The 16,692-nt window shown below is 48.7% G+C and overlaps 1 protein-coding gene across 3 annotated transcripts in view; it reads left to right on the top strand.

Annotated features, from left to right (window-relative positions):
* ANO2 (anoctamin 2) overlaps positions 1-16,692 on the top strand; it is a 342,917-nt gene that overhangs the window by 322,220 nt on the left and 4,005 nt on the right. For all 3 annotated transcript variants that reach the window (XM_082742732.1, XM_082742731.1, XM_082742733.1), the window contains 3 exons: positions 4,365-4,517; positions 4,880-4,932; positions 6,830-7,011. In XM_082742732.1, the coding sequence (XP_082598858.1) occupies positions 4,365-4,517; positions 4,880-4,932; positions 6,830-7,011 (388 nt within the window). The remainder of the gene's footprint in view (positions 1-4,364; positions 4,518-4,879; positions 4,933-6,829; positions 7,012-16,692) is intronic.

Below are 16,692 nucleotides of genomic sequence, written 5' to 3' on the forward strand. Positions count from 1 at the left end.
GGTTTGAGTCAGACCTGAAATGCAGATTGTAATTCATTCAGCACATGAGAAGAGGATGAAAATTCTACAGATAGTAGAAGTATGTATGAAGGCTCAGAAATACGGAAAACATGATGAGTTTGAAATGATTTTTTGAAATGGTTTGAAAGCAGGCAGAGTTGGTCTCCAAACATACCAGCTAAATATGAGCCCTGAGCTCAGAGCATGGGTGGGAAGGAGATGTGTTTGGAAAAATTAATTCGGGTTAGATCACAAAGGTCTTGAATGTCGTAACATGGATCTGGGCTTATGTGTGTGAGTGTGCATGCATACGGGCATATGTGTGATGGGAAGGTGGATATTTTCACTGAAGAATTTTAAATTAATGAGTAAAAACTGTGCTTGATCAAGAGCTCTTCCACAAATCCTGGCTAACCTATTCTACCTGATGCACTATTTTTCTTCCCGAAGTAGATTGTCTTGGAACGTCCTTCCTGGAAGCCATCTTGTTCAGTTTAACCCACTCCTCCTTGTTATTTTAACCTAAGCCCAGGTAACGAAGGCCAAGATTTTAATTGTCTCCAGCGTCAGGCAGTATAGGGCTGGTGTTGATTTGAGAAGGTCCTGGAGAGTGAGAGGAGAAAAGCAATGGACTTTGTGCCTCGGAGTGTTTCCAGTCTTTGTGCATTGCTGGACAGCAATTGTCCCAGCCCAGCATTGCTGGAGCTCCTTACAGCAGGCTTTGTAAAGATTTAGCTGAAAATCAACTTACGGATTCCTGCCTAATTGGCTTGGCCAGGTTTAACCTGTTACTGGTCAAGCCAAGCTGGCTTCTATTATGCAGTGCACGGAGGGTTCCCGGTGATGTTCTTATCCTAAGGCAGGCTGGCTGTTTGTAGAAGTCAATCTTGGTGTTGGTGAAGGCCAGTATCATTGTGTCCTCTGAAGTGAACCTAGAAGGACGCCCATCTGATACAACCTTTAGGTTTTTGACTTAAAAGAAAAAGTCTTGGATTTGGTATGTGTATGTTAGAGGGTTAGAGTTTTATATTTTTTTCCTCCCCCAGATAAAACAAAGCTTCCTATTTGATTCTGCCTCTTTGGGCTGATTCCTAGAAATGTACAGTGTACCCTGTCCAAGCAGGCAGCACTTACCGCTTAGGACATCTGCAGAGAGGGGGTCCTCATGGCCTAGGGTACCCTGCGGAACATCAGAGTGGGAACGGGGGTGTCCTGTCACTGCAGGCACAGCACCACGGGCCTTTCCTGAGCCCAACCCCTTGAGGTCATACAGGGCTGGACACATAGGCTTACATGGCAAGGAGAAAATAAGAACTGTGTCGTGGCCTTGGGGTAATTCAGGCGCACTGTGAGCATCGAGCCACCACTGAAAGTCGTTTATGTTGACCCAGGAGAGACCAAAGGGAGCCTGTAGGTCTGGAGAGTTTATGAAGGTAAAAAAACAAATCACCAGGGCAACCCCAGGGAGAGGGCTCATCTCTCCCCTGGAGATCACATGAAGAAAAGGAGGGAGAGGGCACAGTCCTATTTTCCTATTTCCTGGAAGACCCTGGGTGTCCGCGTGCCATTTGCGCAAGTGTGGTGATGGTGTGCTGTGTACATTGACAGCTGCTCAGAAGTAACCTGTCCCTTCCTCCCCCTGCCAGTCTCTCTGCCAGCCCCTTGTGGGGGCTTTGGAGGGTCTGCACGGTTTTGCTTGAGGAAGTCACTACCAAAAAGAAGAACACTTGCCCTGTAGAACTGAACTCATTAGAATCAAGAAGACCAACTTAGAAGTCCACAAATAAAGACACATTCATACATATACTTAAATACAGACATGTATTTTAAAGGTTGTAGAAAACTAGTCTAACATCTGTTTTGCTTTCCTTGTTAATTCCATCCCCTGCACCCCCCTGCCCCTACCCCTACCCCTGACTCTAAAGTGAATTCCTCAGCAAAGCCTGATTTAAAAGATGCCGGAGACCCTGTATTTTGAACTGGCTCCCAGAGCTTGTTTTTGAAGATTTCCCCTCCCACTCCGCACCGCCCCAACCCCTTCAGCCAGCCAGCTTGGCAGGCGTCCTTCCAAGGTCCCAACCTTGACAAATCTGCGCCTTCTGGTGATCTTGCCACCAACTGACACCTGCCAGTCCCCTGGGCCTGGCTGAGAACCCGCTGGGCATCAAGGACCACATGGAGACGGACAAGAGCAAAAACCCACAACTGTGGTCCCAAGCAAACTGCCAGATCAAAAGCAGTTCCACGCAGGTTCTCTTTCTCGAAACTTCTACTGCCTCAGGGCATATCCCTCTGTGAACGTTTTCTATTTTATTATTATTTTTTTTTTAGTTTAGATCCTGGGTTTTCATTCTTTATTTGAATATTCTAGAATCTTGAAGCTTGTCCAAGAGAATGAGAATCACAGCGTCATTACAGATCAGACCTGGAGAGGAATTTAAACCAGTCTCTTCAGGCCTTCTCAGTGAGGATGCTGAAGCCCATTGGGACAGAGAGAATTACGCAAAGACATATGGCTAGTGAGAACCATCTCCAACGCTGGAGGTCAGGCCTCCCGTCTCTCATTCAGAGCTTACAGCCTAAATTTGTGTCTGGATAACATACCTGTGTGCTGTCTACATCGCAGCCGCTCGTAAGGGTTGATATTTATCCCAGTAAGGGATAATGTTATTGAGCAATTATTAGGTGGCAGACGCTGTTCTAAGCACCTGATTCGTGCAATATCACTCACCCTTGTGACAACCTAGATGGGCATCGTCATTCTCCATTTGCAGTCAAAGTAACCGAGACCCAGAGAAGTTAAATAACTTGCCCTTGGCACGTAGGCGCTTCCTATTAGACTGTGGCTTTCCCAGGACTCAGGACTGTGGTTGCTGAGCCCCTAGGGATGGATGGAGCCCTCGCCTGTCTAGTGAAAAAGAAGTGTGAGTAGATGAGTCACAACAGCGCACGATGAGAGCTGTAACAGGCAGGCGCCAGGGCAGGGCGAGGGTAGAGAAGGAAGAAGGGACTTCTCTGAGAAGACGGCATTTGCATGGGCTTCGGGCTGCAGAAATGTTGTTAGCTGGAGAGAATGTGCACAGGCGAGGGGGGCGCCTGCTGCCTTTCAGGAAGATCCCAGAGGGGAGAAGCCTGGTGCCTAAAGGCAGAAGCATGCTGGCTGTGGGGGAGATGTGGAGAGATAGGGCTAGAGAGGTACGTGGGGATCAGACCATGAAGTACCTTCCTCCTGAGATAAGGAATTTGGCTGATAGTCAGGAAACAGAGGGGAGCCCAGAGCCATTTTTATGATAGGTAAGTGCCAGGATCAGGGGGAAGAGGCTATAGAAGCCTGGGCAGACTGGACAAGGGAAGCACTTAGGGGGTTGGGCTGTGGCCCAGGCAGACGCGGTGAAGGGCTGGGCACCACGCTGATTGGCACAGGCCTCCTCTCTCCTTTGCTCCCACTGCTTCCATGCCTTGGAATGCTCTCTTCAGCCCAGGCCCATCTTTGAAGACCAAGCTTAGGTGTTTGACCTGGAGGCTCTCTTCAGCCCCCACCATGAATGGGCTTGCGCTCCCCCTCTCCTGGGTCCCCGCCATCTCCAACACATTCCTCATTCTCCCTTGGCATGCAATCTTGGCACTCATCTTTGTGTATCTTTCTCTCTCAGCTCACCAAAAGCAGGACCAGACCTTTGCCTCCTGAAATACTTGGCAAGGTGCCTGACATTCAGTGAGCTCTCAATAAATGTGTGATGAATGAATGAACTTTCTAAAGACAGTGACTATTTATATGGAAAGATGAGGCCCAATTGGGGAAGTGATTTTTTTTTTTAAAGTGACCTTAGGGGTTGGCAAACTATGGCCCATGGGCCAATTCCAGCCCACTTTATGTACTGCTTTTGTGGATAAAGTTTTATTGGAACACAGCCAAGCTTATCTGTCCATGTGCTGTCCCTAGCAGCTTTCGCCCTACAATGGCAGGGTTAAGTCATTGTGACAAGATGGTGTGGCCTGCAAATGGAAAAATACTTACCATCCGGATGGTTACTGAGAAAGATTCTCAACCTGTGAGTTAGAGGACCAGGATTAGTGACTGGAGATAAAGAGTGATGGAAAGGAGAGAGTCAAGACTTTTCTTATTGTCAGATCTCCTCACCACACCTAGCGCAGAGTTTGCTCCGCGGCGATGGCCTTGGCCTGTGGGCCTGCAGGTGCTGGGAGAGAAAGACCATAGCTGTGGGGCAAGAGGAAGCGGGAGCTGGGAGACCAGGGTGGGAAAGAGACCCCGTAAGAAAAGACAAGGGGCCGTGGCTGCAAGGCCAGGTTGACCTAGATCCTGCTTCTCCTGGAGGAGCTCCTCACGCTCTTCTCTCCCGTAGTCATCCAGTTTGGCTTTGTCACCCTCTTTGTGGCCTCATTTCCTCTGGCACCTGTGTTCGCCCTCCTCAACAATGTCATCGAAGTGCGGCTTGATGCAAAGAAGTTTGTGACGGAGCTGAGACGGCCAGATGCTGTGAGAACCAAAGATATCGGTATGTCCCTTGCCTAGAGATCATGGCAGGCCCTCGCCTCCGTCCATCCCCTCGGGCTCCCTGCAGCTTCCTGCCATCACCATCTCACACTGGATCCAAGAGGGCTGGGGGAAGCCCTTGTCTCTCCATCCCTTGGAGCTCCTTGTCCTCATATCTTCGGGTTCCAGGAGGCCTTTATCCACACCCACTTGTCCCCCTGATTTCCAGACAGACGCATCTCAGCCTTCCTAGGCAAGCCCATTCCTGGGGGCCTCGCAGACCTCCATGGTACTTTGTCTGTGGATCCTCACCCTGGGCTCTGGCCTTGTTGTCACCAGACCAAGCGTGGCAGCGAGCCCGACGTGCTGCTCTCTGTCTTACAGGGATTTGGTTTGACATTCTCTCCGGGATCGGCAAGTTCTCCGTTATCAGCAACGTAAGCATTCCCTCCATGACACCCTAGCTCTGTGGGAAGGGAGCTGCCTAGGGGGCCTCTAGGGGAGCTGTGGCTTTCAAAGCAAGGTACCAGCCCTCATTACCTCCCAGCCTTTTACTTTGGAGCTTTGTTCAAGGCAGCCCCTGGTTAATAGTGCATACATGCCTTCTGACTCCTCCTGCAGTGGCCAGGGCTGCGTGACGTTCTTGTTAGTTTCACTATGCAAAAGGTAATTATCCACCAGAATGCATACCTTGGCCTTAAGAGTCAAAAATCTGATCTTTCTCCGGAGCCAAGAATAATGAGGAAAGAATTCCCCATATCTATCCATCTCTTTCTTTTTCTACTCCCAAACTAAACAATACCTGGACCGGTGCCCAGGTCCGTGGTTCCTAATTATGGTTCCTCTAAGCTGTCAATGCGGAGTCGCAATTACTCCCATGGATTCTGGCATGCGTAGGTTAGGATAGGACAGACAAGAAGAGGGGTCCTACCTGTCGTGACCTCCTTAACTGCCTTGCCAGACATGTCAGTATTTCAGGGGAAATCCTGCTGGGCCCAAGCCAATGGCAGCTTTTTGCTCCTGCCTTTTGTACGGATGGTGGCCCGGCAGGGCCTTTTGTTCCATCTCCCAAGAAAGTCCCGGCGGCCTGGCGCATACCAAGAAAGCCACCCGCCTGTTTTCCTCCTGGGAAAGAAACTTTGGTTCTGGCTGGGACTGGGTTGCCTGTTAAGAACAGGTAAAATGACTAGAGAGGCAGAGAGAATCAGCCCCCTGCATTTTGAATGCTCAAAGTAGGAAGCACACATCTTAAGTCTGGCAGATGAGGTGGAATTCAGAGACTAGATCAGTAGCTACTTTGGAGTTGTGTTTACTAGGAAAGGAACCTTGCATACTAGGCACTTTCCACCATACCACAGAATGACAAGAAATCTTACCTCCCTGGCCTTTCTAAGACTTCTTTACTTATCTGTAAGAATGGGAGAGCATAAGATTACCCACCAAAAAGGATCATTCTGGAGATTAAATGGGAAGATGGAAGGACGTAGAGCAAGAGCTCAATAAGTATGTTACTCATTCTCTAATATGGTTGTGGCCATTCATGCTCATATACACATGTAGGAAACAATACCTAAACTACATTTTAAAAAAATAGCTTTAATTATTGGTGCAGAATACAGTATAAACACCTGCCAGAAAGATTTAAGATTTTCTTTGCAGAAAGTACCTCCACATTCAAACATGCCATCATTCACTCGCTGTTTGCTTTGCTCCGTAGACAGTTATAGGACACTTAAATATACCAGACAGTACATTGGGTACGCGTGGTTGGATCCAGCAAGACCCACTCCTACCCCCTCCGTGTCTCAGTGTTCCTAAATCTGATGGATGAAAGCACAACTTCCTTTATGTGCTGTGCTAAAAAGTGCTGAGAGACGATGGTCAAATGGAGGGAACGTGGTACCATGTCCCTGGTACTCCTGGTTCTCTGGTGTCCCACAGAGGCAAAGGTTCATCATCAGCCAGTGTCCTTGCACGTTGCCTCTAAGTGGCACTCTTTTCACTCTGAGTAATTTTCTCAGAAATTCTTCCACTCTGCCTTGGCTTGGCCAACATCACTGTCAACTTGGATATTTCAGAGGGGCTCACTCCCGCCCGAACCCAACAGTCCACACTGGCTTAATACTCTCAGCAGCCAGCCACTGTCCAGTGGGTTCACTTACACATATCGAAGGTGGGAAACTGCATGAGCTCCAAGTAAGGACTTCTCTATCAGAGTGGTGTCTCTGGATGAGGAGCCCAAGAGAGACCCATCCCTCAGCCAGAGGGACCCTGTACCACCTGGACAGCTTCCTCCCTGAACACCCCGCAAGCCCCTGTGCTTCTGTCCTTCAGGCCTTTGTCATCGCCGTCACCTCCGACTTTATCCCTCGCCTCGTGTACCAGTACGCCTATAGTCACAACGGGACCCTGCATGGCTTTGTCAACCACACCCTCTCCTTTTTCAACGTTAGCCAGCTGAAGGAGGGAACGCAGCCAGAAAACTCACAGTTTGACCAAGAGGTTCAGTTCTGCAGGTAAAGTAATCCGGTGGAGGAGGGCAGCAGCAGGTGTCAGGAAGTGGTAGATCCAAGGAATTATCTGGAAGATCTAGATTTATATCACTCTCCTCTCCCTCAGCCCCCCCAAATCACTATAAATCAATTGCAGTGAATCAGTAAGTATTTATTGAGTGTCTTTTACCAGACACTACAGAGCAAAGAAGTATATAGCCTTGTCTTTACCATCAAGGCCTTTGTGGTCTGGTTGGAAAAAGCAAGCAGAGCAGATGGGACAGAGCGTGCTACTGAAGGACTCTATCTAGTGTGGACCGTGAGCACTGGGGGTGTTCAGAGGAGGGGAAGATTGGTGGGGGCTAGAAGGGAAAGGTAGGCTTCCTGGAGGGCCCAGGAGGAGATGTAAGATGGAAAGAGAGTAAGCTACGTGGGGAGTCAGCATGGGCTAAGTCATAGGATGAGGATGAATTTGGAGTGTTAGATGAACATTTAGAGGCTAGGTATTGTAGTTAGCAAGAAGAGCACTTAGAAGATAACAAAAAGGAACAGTTTTGGAAATACAGTATATCAGAACTCCTAGGATAATATAAGCCAAAACATTGTTGAATTTGAATAGATAGGCCGAAGTCGATGATAGGAAATCTTGATATATTGCAGGAATTGTAATATGATGTGAGAATGATAGGTAAAGTGTAGGCTTAGGAAAATTAGTCTCAGAAAGAAGTGTGGACTAGAATTGGGGGAACTCAGGGAGGGCAGCTAGGGTGCTGCCATCATTCAGGCATGAACCACGGCAGGCATGGTCCAGGGTGATGGAAGGAATTAGGAGGAAGTGAGGAGCTATTTACTGTAATACATGGTAGTGTTGGTGGCAAGAGAGTAAGAGGGAGCCAGAGCCAAGGATATCTCTCAAGGTTGGGCTGAGGTCAGAGGTGGGTCCATTGACAGGGAAAATGCTAAGAGAATCCAATTTTATGGCACATAGGATGAATTTGATTTCAATCACATTGATTAAAAAAGAATGGTGGGAAAGTTTTCACCTAACTCCAGGGCACACCTAAGCTGGAATTCCTAAGGGGTCCAGGTCAGAGTTGTGGTTGAAAACCACCAGCACAGGGAACATGGAAGCCAAGAAACAGAAAACTCCACTATTAATTCAAGAAGGGCAAATAAAGAGAGGAACAGATGGGAACCAATTTGGAACCTCATGAGAGGATAGTAAAAGACTTTGGCAAAGATCACAGCTCATATACCAAAAAGCATAGAGCAATAAATACAACAAAATCTAAAACCTAAGAAAGGTATTGAGGGATAAATGGAGGGCTTTTCTGGGCCATCCCCAAGCGTGTCTGACGTAAGTGCTGGTGACCTTCCATCGGAGAAGCAAGGCCTCAGTGGTTCTTGCCACCGGGGTGACCCTGGGTATAGCTGTCGTGTGTTCCTGCTTGATACCCAAGGCCTGCCGTCCGTGAGATGGCCGCTCAGGTTCAGACTCCCAGTCTGACGCCACACAGGAGAGGAGTCGATTGGTCCTCCCCACCCAGATGACCGAGTGACACAACCGTACCCTGTGTGATTGCAATGGAAGGGTATCTGGTCCTGGCCGGGAGAGCTGTAGGGCTACACTCTAGTCAACAAGGAGAAGGCTCAAAACCAGCGACCGGATCCAAGAACAGGTAAGTAAATTTAGTCACAGATAGTGATTTCTGTCAGCCTAGATGTTTCCAGTAACTGCATAGCTGGCGCCACAGGGAGTCTCACTCTGGGACTGAGGCAGGCAGATTTGCTGCTATGCAGTGCACAGTGGCCACTGTGCGCTCGTCACGCCAGACTGCCTGTCCTTGCCGCTAGGCTTTGGCCCACAGATGCGACAGACGTAATTCCAGCACACGGAGGGTGTGTCCCAGCCGCAGGCTTCCCTGGTAGCATCCAGACTGGCTCCAGCAGGGTACATGAGGTCGGCCAGCAGTCAGCAGTGCAAAATAGTATTTCCAGAATCGTTTCTGTAACCAGAAGGTATAGGAATGATCTTTTCGAAGCTCCCCATTCTACCGCGGATTAGAAGGGTAAAGAATTCCCTGAGTCACTGGGGTTTCAGGGACAGATCCTGAAGTAAAACTCACGTATATCCAAGAAAGCAGGTCAGCCCCCAGGCATGGCAGGGAGAAGCACCGTGTGGGTTGTGGGGAGGCAGGGCTGACACTGTGTGTTTTGTGTGTGTGTTTTTTTAAAAGATTTATTTGAGAGAGAGAGAGAGACCTCCCAGGTCAGGGGGGCAGTAAGAAGAGGCAGAGAGAGAAACTAAGCAGACTCCATGCTGAGTGTGGAGCCTGACACAGGGACTCATGATGCTGAGATCACGACCTGAGCTGAAATTAAGAATTGGACACTTAACCCACTGAGCCACTCGGGGCCCCTTTGTCTTTCTTCCCTTCCCTTCCACTCCACTCCCTTCACCTTCCCGCCCCTGCCCTTCCCTCCCCTCCCTTTCCTGCCCTTTCCGGCCCTTTCCCCTCCCTCCCCTCTCCTCCCTTCCCCTCCCCTCTCTCTTTCTTGGGAGAGAGGCTCCCCACAGAGCAGGGAGGCCAATGCAGGACTCCATCCCAGAACCCCGGGATCATGACCCAAGCCAAAGGCAGACGCTTAACTGACGGAGCCAGCCCAGTGTCCCATCCCCCTGTGTGTTTCTTTAGTTGGTCTAGAAGTACTGAGGGTCTGTGACCTTGCACCTGACCATCGGAACTTCCAGAAACACTGTGAATATGCTTTCCAGATATATCAGGGGCTTCACTGGCTTAAACATAAAAGGACTTGAATGGGCCGCCACATTGAAAGTTGAAAGTAGTTCTAATTTTAGGCAAGATGATTCAGTCAAGTCTGCCTACACCGAATCTTTCTCCACCTCCCTCGCAGTACTACTCTAGTCTACTACCAGCAGCTCCTAGGTCCAAGTCCAAGTGGGAACATACCTCTTTCCCAGTGATCCTGCAGAAGTCTCATTGGCTAGGATCAGTAGGCGTGCCCTCCCCAGAACCGGTCATGGTAGCCAGGGGAGGAGCTGGAGGTGGGAAATGAAATGATCTCAGTCTGAAGCACCGAGTAGGAGAGTAGGAGGTAGTTGCATGGGGAAAAGTTAAGGTGAATGGATACAACAGCAAATGTCCTGCACACCAGGTATTACTAGTACACATGGAGCAGGTCAAGCTTTGTTGTAGCTGCTTCCAGAGCCCCTGGACTGCCCAGCCAGTTCCAAAGCCCCGATAACTCCTCTCTCCATCGTTTCCATGTAAGCTGATGGGATTGTGGCTTATTGGAGACCCATTAAAAAACAACAAAGGGACGCCTGGGTGGCTCAGTCGTTAAGTATCTGCCTTGCTCAGGTCGTGATCCCAGGATCCTGGAATTGAACCCCACATGGGGCTCCCTGCTCAATGGGATGCCTGCTTCTCCCTCTCCCACTCCCCCTGCTTGTGTTCCTTCTCTTGCTGTGTCTCTCTCTGTCAAATAAATAAATAAAATCTTTAAAAACAACAACAACAAAATCCCCTCTTCCAGCAAAGTGGCAAAATTATTACTGGGAGCCATGTGTAGAAGTATGTTCTGTATTTCTGCTAAGAAAATGTTTCTGCAAGATGAAACCAAAATGATTTTTGGAGTATCTGACATGATTTCCTTACCCAGTGCCAGTAAAGAGTACGGGTTCACTGTGCAATTATTTTTGAGACCTTACAAGAAAGGCTTGTTGTTGGTTCCATGATAAGGAATAAGACACAATGCCTCCCTCAAGAAGTCTAGATGGAGGAGATGAGCAAGTAAGCAAGCAAATAAAGTCTAGCTTTAGTCATTTATAACAGGGTAACTTCAGGGAGCTCCGAGAGCCACACAGAAGGAGGCACGCACCTAACCCAGACCCGAGTATTGCCGTGAAGCTTCAGGGGAGCTAAAAGCTGGAGGTCAAACATTTTGCAGGTTTGGCCAGACTGATGCTCTTGTTGACGCTCCTTGTTCGCATGACCAAGCTGGCCTGGGAGGGCTGGGAGGAGTGCGGGGGTGCGGAGGGGACCGGAAGGGAGCCTCGAGTGCTGAAGAAGGTCTGGGGAGAACAAGGCCTTCCAGGTAGACGAGCTCCTTGGTGCTGGATGGTGGGAGCTGGAGTGGCAGATAAGCTCTGAGGGCGAGGAGGGAAGAGAATGTAGAAGCCAGACCGAGAAGAGCGTGGTGGTCTTACGGAGGTGCGTGGACTCCCCCTTAGGGCAGTGGGGAGCCGCAGGGAGCAGGGATGAGATCACACTTGTCATTGGGGTTCTCTCTGGCTGCAGTGTGAAGGCCAGTGGGTTACATGTTTCACTCCACGGTGTAAACAGGTGTCCAGAGTCGGCTCAGCCTATTATCTGGATACAACATACCAAATCGGTGTACTTTGGGGCTACTTCTCCTAGAGGGGCAATAATTATTGATGGAAATCTCTGCCTCAGTGGGTCCTACTTGCCTCATGCTGTGGGAACTTGGCCAGCTCACCAGCGTCTCAGGAGTTTCGGAGGGGGGCATAACCTACTGATGTAAGCCAGGCATCGTCAGTGGGTATAAGAGGTAGCAATGAAGAGGAGAGAGAGAGATAAGAAGAGAAGGAGAGGGAGGAGAGAGAGGGAGAAGGAGAGAGCACTCTAGAGCTAGTCCCAAAGCCAGTGTTTAAAGCTGCTTCCGTGGTGGGAAATGAAAAGTTTGTCCTGATTTCTGGCAAATAGTGTTGGGAACTCGATGACCCTTCTTATTCTTAGCTTTCAGTGACCTCTGGAGATAAATGTGGTCACATAAAACTGAGGGCTCGGGCTCCAGCCCAGCCTCGCCAGGCATCGAGGTATCCTAAAAATAGCAGTAAACGTTGGGACACGTCTCCAGCTGCCCATTTGAGATGCATTCCCAGCATTTTGGGAGCAGCGTTCACTTCGGTCCACTCGCTGCTCTGGCGGGGCCGCTCCATAAACAGTCCAGTGACGTGGGTCTGCGGGCAGGAGCCGACGCGGCTGACAGGGTGGAAGGGCTACCATGTCCTGGATGGCGGGTGGTGGCCCAGGCTCCCGGCTCCACGGGAAGGGAGCAAAGGGGTCGGCAGGGGAGGGCCTGGCTAGGGAGCTGACTTGGGCCTGGTCAAGCCAGTGGGACTGCTGGGGGCTGCCGAGCGTCATTGGGGGCGACTGCTGGGTTTCTCTGCAGGGCCCGAGTTCTTGCATCTCCCAAGGTCACGTGGCAAGTCTTCGGAGAGGCGAGTTCTCTTCAGTCTGAGGCTGTCTGTCATCTGCTCCGTGAATGCAGAGGGAGAGTCAGCTTTTCCGGGTGTTGCCATTACTGATCTTTATCGACCCCTGGATTAATGTGGCTCTCATTAGTTCCTAATTGCCTGTACTGTTTTCCCTCGTTAAGGGCCGGTCTCAGAAGGCAGTTTGAAGTAGCTCAGATGGAATGAAGATATTGTATGTAATTGTGTTTAGCAGGAAAATGACACTAATTGCCATTGGGACTATTAAAAATTTTTTTTAACATACCACTGCTTGGAGTTGAGAACCGTATTTACTAACTGATTCATAATGTAACTAAAACCTCATTTTTGGAAAAAGCCATCCCTGATGGTTGATGACTAAATCCTCAGTCTGTAACTTCAGTAGCCTTCCCGCCCACAGTGGTGTTGGATGAGGAGGAACTGTGGCAGATGTCCCTGTCACTGTCACTGGCCACCCCTGCAAGGGAGGATGAGTGGGGGACATCTGAGCGGGGAGTCTCTCTCTTCCCCCTCCGCACCTCAGTTCCCCATCTATAGCAGACATGGAACGAATGATCTCCAAAGATTCTTTCTGCTTCTTTCAAAAAAAAAAAAAATATATTTCATGATACACGTAATACTAAAAACTCTAAACATTAACGGACAGCCTCTCCGACTCTGTTCCACATCCGCCCTCCCCTCTGCCTGGTCCTAGGCACCTCCCCAACAGTACTCACGACGGGACATTTCCACACGTCTTTCTCAGACTTTCTTTCGTGAGTTAACATCAAGTGAGCTCACAGAAACTTTACGGGGTTTCATGGCTTTGTTTTACAATAATGAAATACATTCGGATTAATGGGAATGTTATTTCTTTAGGTAGTGTATAAATTCAAACTCCATGTGATTTTTCATAGTGTTAGAACAATCTAGATATAATCTTACATTAATTTAGAGCTACAATATAATGATGATTTTTCTACCAGTTTCACTTACCGTGTATGAGTCTGTCTCAGTTAACGCTATAATTTTGCTCCTCAAAGCTTAGTATTAAAATGTGAGTCCACCGAATATTGCCATTAATTATAGCCTCTTGAAATTGTGACTTTTTTTTTATTCAAAAGCAATTCTGTATAAATATGTATATATACAAAAGGAAAAGTCTTTCTTGATCATCCTTACCCCAGTCATTATCTCCCAGGAGAAACCATTGTGTTTATTCTTGGTAGAAGCCTCCAGAAATCAGACACATGCATTGTCTTATTTAATTTTCACTGTGCTTTCCTTTAACATTTAATGTACATGTACACACACGCAGGCCCATACTCATTTATTTATGGTCGGTGGGTGAGAGCTGGAGCACTTCTGTGTGCTCAGCACAGAGATGCAAGCTCCACTTTACAGATTAGAATGCTGAGGTTCAGAGAAAAGAAACAGGTTTCTCAGGGCCTTATAGCTAGTAAGTGACAGAGGCCACTCCCAGTGCACACTTGCTTTTTAGACACTCCAGTGGGTTTGTAATTGCAAGCCTCTCCTTATTATGAGACTCTCAAAATTAATATTAAGGCTCAAAGACAATAAAGAGAGCTCTGGAGGGGTGAGGATGAGGTTTAGGAATGGCTCCTAAAAATCCTATCTCCAAATTTAAATCCCAGCCAGCAGGTGCAGGAAGGGACCAGATGTGGGAGTTCTCCCAGTGCTTGGCCCCTTAGGGAGACTTTGGGAGAACCGCACTCCCTCAACCAGGGAGAAGCATCTGGTTTTGAAAGGCCTTTCAAAAGCTTCTGGGAATGGAGCAGAAGCTCTACCTCCCACGGGCCTGAGGCTTACCTATTTTGTGCCATTTACCTGGACACAAATCCTGAGAGAAGCCCCTGGAGTTGTGGCGCCAGCTGACTCTTTCTGATTCATATCAGCGCGAGGCGAAACCTGTAACATCTGTGCCCACGAGGCTCAGAGACCCCCCCTTCCCCAGAATGCCAGAAGCCCTGGGAGCAGTTGTGTATGTGCTCTATCCTCTTCCCAGGAGCGGTGTCAGCCACCTCCAGGCAAAGGGGAAAGAGTAGCTGTTGTTGATGGGGCACATGGAACATTGAGGCCACTTTGTAGACCAGCACCTTGGCCATCAGAATGTCGGGTAACTTGTGAGAGAGCATAGAACCAAAGTGATAGATGTAACACTGAGCTGTCACCTGGTGACTCTGAAGTGTATGCTTTTGCCAGTGCTGTGCATGGGGCTTAGACACCAGACGGACCTGTCTGACAGCTCATGTGTCGTGGTGGACACAGTGAGGGTCATTGGTCACTGGTCTTTTTTTTTTTTTTTTAAGATTTTATTCATTTATTTGACAGAGCCCAAGCAGGGGAAACAGCAGAGGAAGAGGGAGAAGCAGGCTCCCCACTGAGCAGGGAGCCTGATTCGGGGCTCGATCCCAGGACCCTGAGATCATGACCTGAGCCGAAGGCAGACGCTTAATGACTGAACCACCCAGACACCCCATCACTTATCTTTTGTGGCCATTTCTAGTCTTAAAGGTCTTAAAGATGATTATCTCTTTAAGTAGTGTCTTCTTGTTACTCACTGAAAACATTTGATAAGCTTGACTTCTTAGGATGACACTGGAAAAAAATGATGAAATCTGAATTTACATTGGAATGTAAATAACCAGTTCTTTCCTGGTGGCAGAAGCTTACGGGAATAATATTCTTCAATCTATGAGTCATTGTTCATGAGTGGGTTAGGAAATCACTTTAGTCGGTCATGATCAGCATTTTAAAGACGAGAATAGGATAAGACAGGAGACGATAGATTCAGAAAATATTGGTTCATCGCACATGGCGAGGGTATGATTTTCAGCTCAGTGACGTATACTTACGTGTGCATTAAAGGACAATGTATTTCTCACTACCGTAGGTCATGGGGTTTTTTTAAAAGTTAGCTTCAGAAAAGGAGATATGAACAGATGCATAACTCATTGAATTGTGCATTGTTCTTTTCCGTGGATCGTTTGTCCTCTAGTTCCTACCAGAACTACCTTTAGCCCATTGGCATAGTGGTGTTTTCAAATAAAGCTTTCTAGAAATATCTGTGTTAATCTTTCCCCAGATCTTTGATTCAGTGCATGTGTTTGTTAGATTTTAAAAATGTTTTGGACACTCAAAGGGACACTTCCAAAAGCTGTGGTGAGTTAATATCAGAGGTAGGACCAGGATTAGATTACTTATGGATTCTTTCCAGACTGGGAAAAAGATGAGTGAGCGGTAGCTCCTAGAGCAAGGTCAGTGAGCAGCTGTTCCTTCCTAAGTGGAGCTAGAACACGAGAAGAACAGACTTCGGTTGTAGCAGGAGAGATGGGACTGACCTGGGGAAGGGCGCTAGGTGTCGGGCCCGTCCCCCTGAGGTCTTGAGAAGAGTAGATAGATCCGCTTTTGCCGTGAGGTCCTTTGAGGGGCAGCTGGAAGGCAGCGAGCTTGAGCTTTTTCCCACCCGAAGGTGTCCCTCTCCATTTAGCCATGCTCTCCCTCTCTCCCGTTAACAAGCCTAATCTAGGGCTGGCCGTGCTTCTGTCCTCGGCCCCGCGGATACGAGGAATCCCGCCGTGTACTGCTGGGCTGCAGTTAGCTTTGCTTTTCAGCCGGATGTCAAAGCAAGCCTGCGACAGCTGTGATCAGCTGTTGGAAGGGCGGGGGTGGGGAAGGGGCAGCTCCTGGCCTCCTGCCCAACCCTAGTCAACTGCTTACTGTCCATGTCTGTTTGTCTCTTCCTGTTGCTGACTCTGTCGCTCTGCCGTTTTCTGTTTGTGTGTATCTCTTTTCCTTTTCCTCTTTTTTACCTTCCTTCTTCCTGCATCTCTGTGGACAGTTGGAAGCCACCATGCTTTTACCTGGATCTTTTAGGGCAGCTGGCTCATTCCAGGTGGGGAAGGGACAGAAAGCTCCCATTTCTGGGGCGCCTGGCTGGCTCAGTCCATTAAGCGTCTGACTCTTGATTTTGGCTCAGGTCATGATCTCAGGGTGGTGGGATCTTGCCCTGCATTGGGCTCTGCGCTCAGTGGGGAGTTTGCTTGAGATTCTCTCTCTCCCTCTGCCCCTCCCCCTACCTCTCTCTCTCAAGTAAATAAATAAATCATTCAAAAAAACCCCAAAACCATTTCTGAATCCCCTACCTCAAACCACAGCTGTTGGCGAGGTGCTTTGTGACAAGAGAGGAAAGGTCCGCCTTCATCCAGACTTGGATTCTCACGTTGACTGTGTCCTTGCTGGCCAGGAGAGAGACCTGGGCAAGTAACTGATCTTCTCTGAGCCTCAGTGTCCCCTATATTCTATGGGGGATATCAGCACCTGCTGGAGGATGCTATGGAGATTGAATGAGAAAGTTTCCAGAAAAGCTCCTTGCTTGGGGATTGGTGCGTATGGCATGTTCAGTGTAGGTCATTTTCCTTGTT

The sequence above is a fragment of the Mustela nivalis genome (genome assembly GCF_964662115.1).
Source record: "Mustela nivalis genome assembly, chromosome: 7".
Classification (NCBI taxonomy): domain Eukaryota; kingdom Metazoa; phylum Chordata; class Mammalia; order Carnivora; family Mustelidae; genus Mustela; species Mustela nivalis.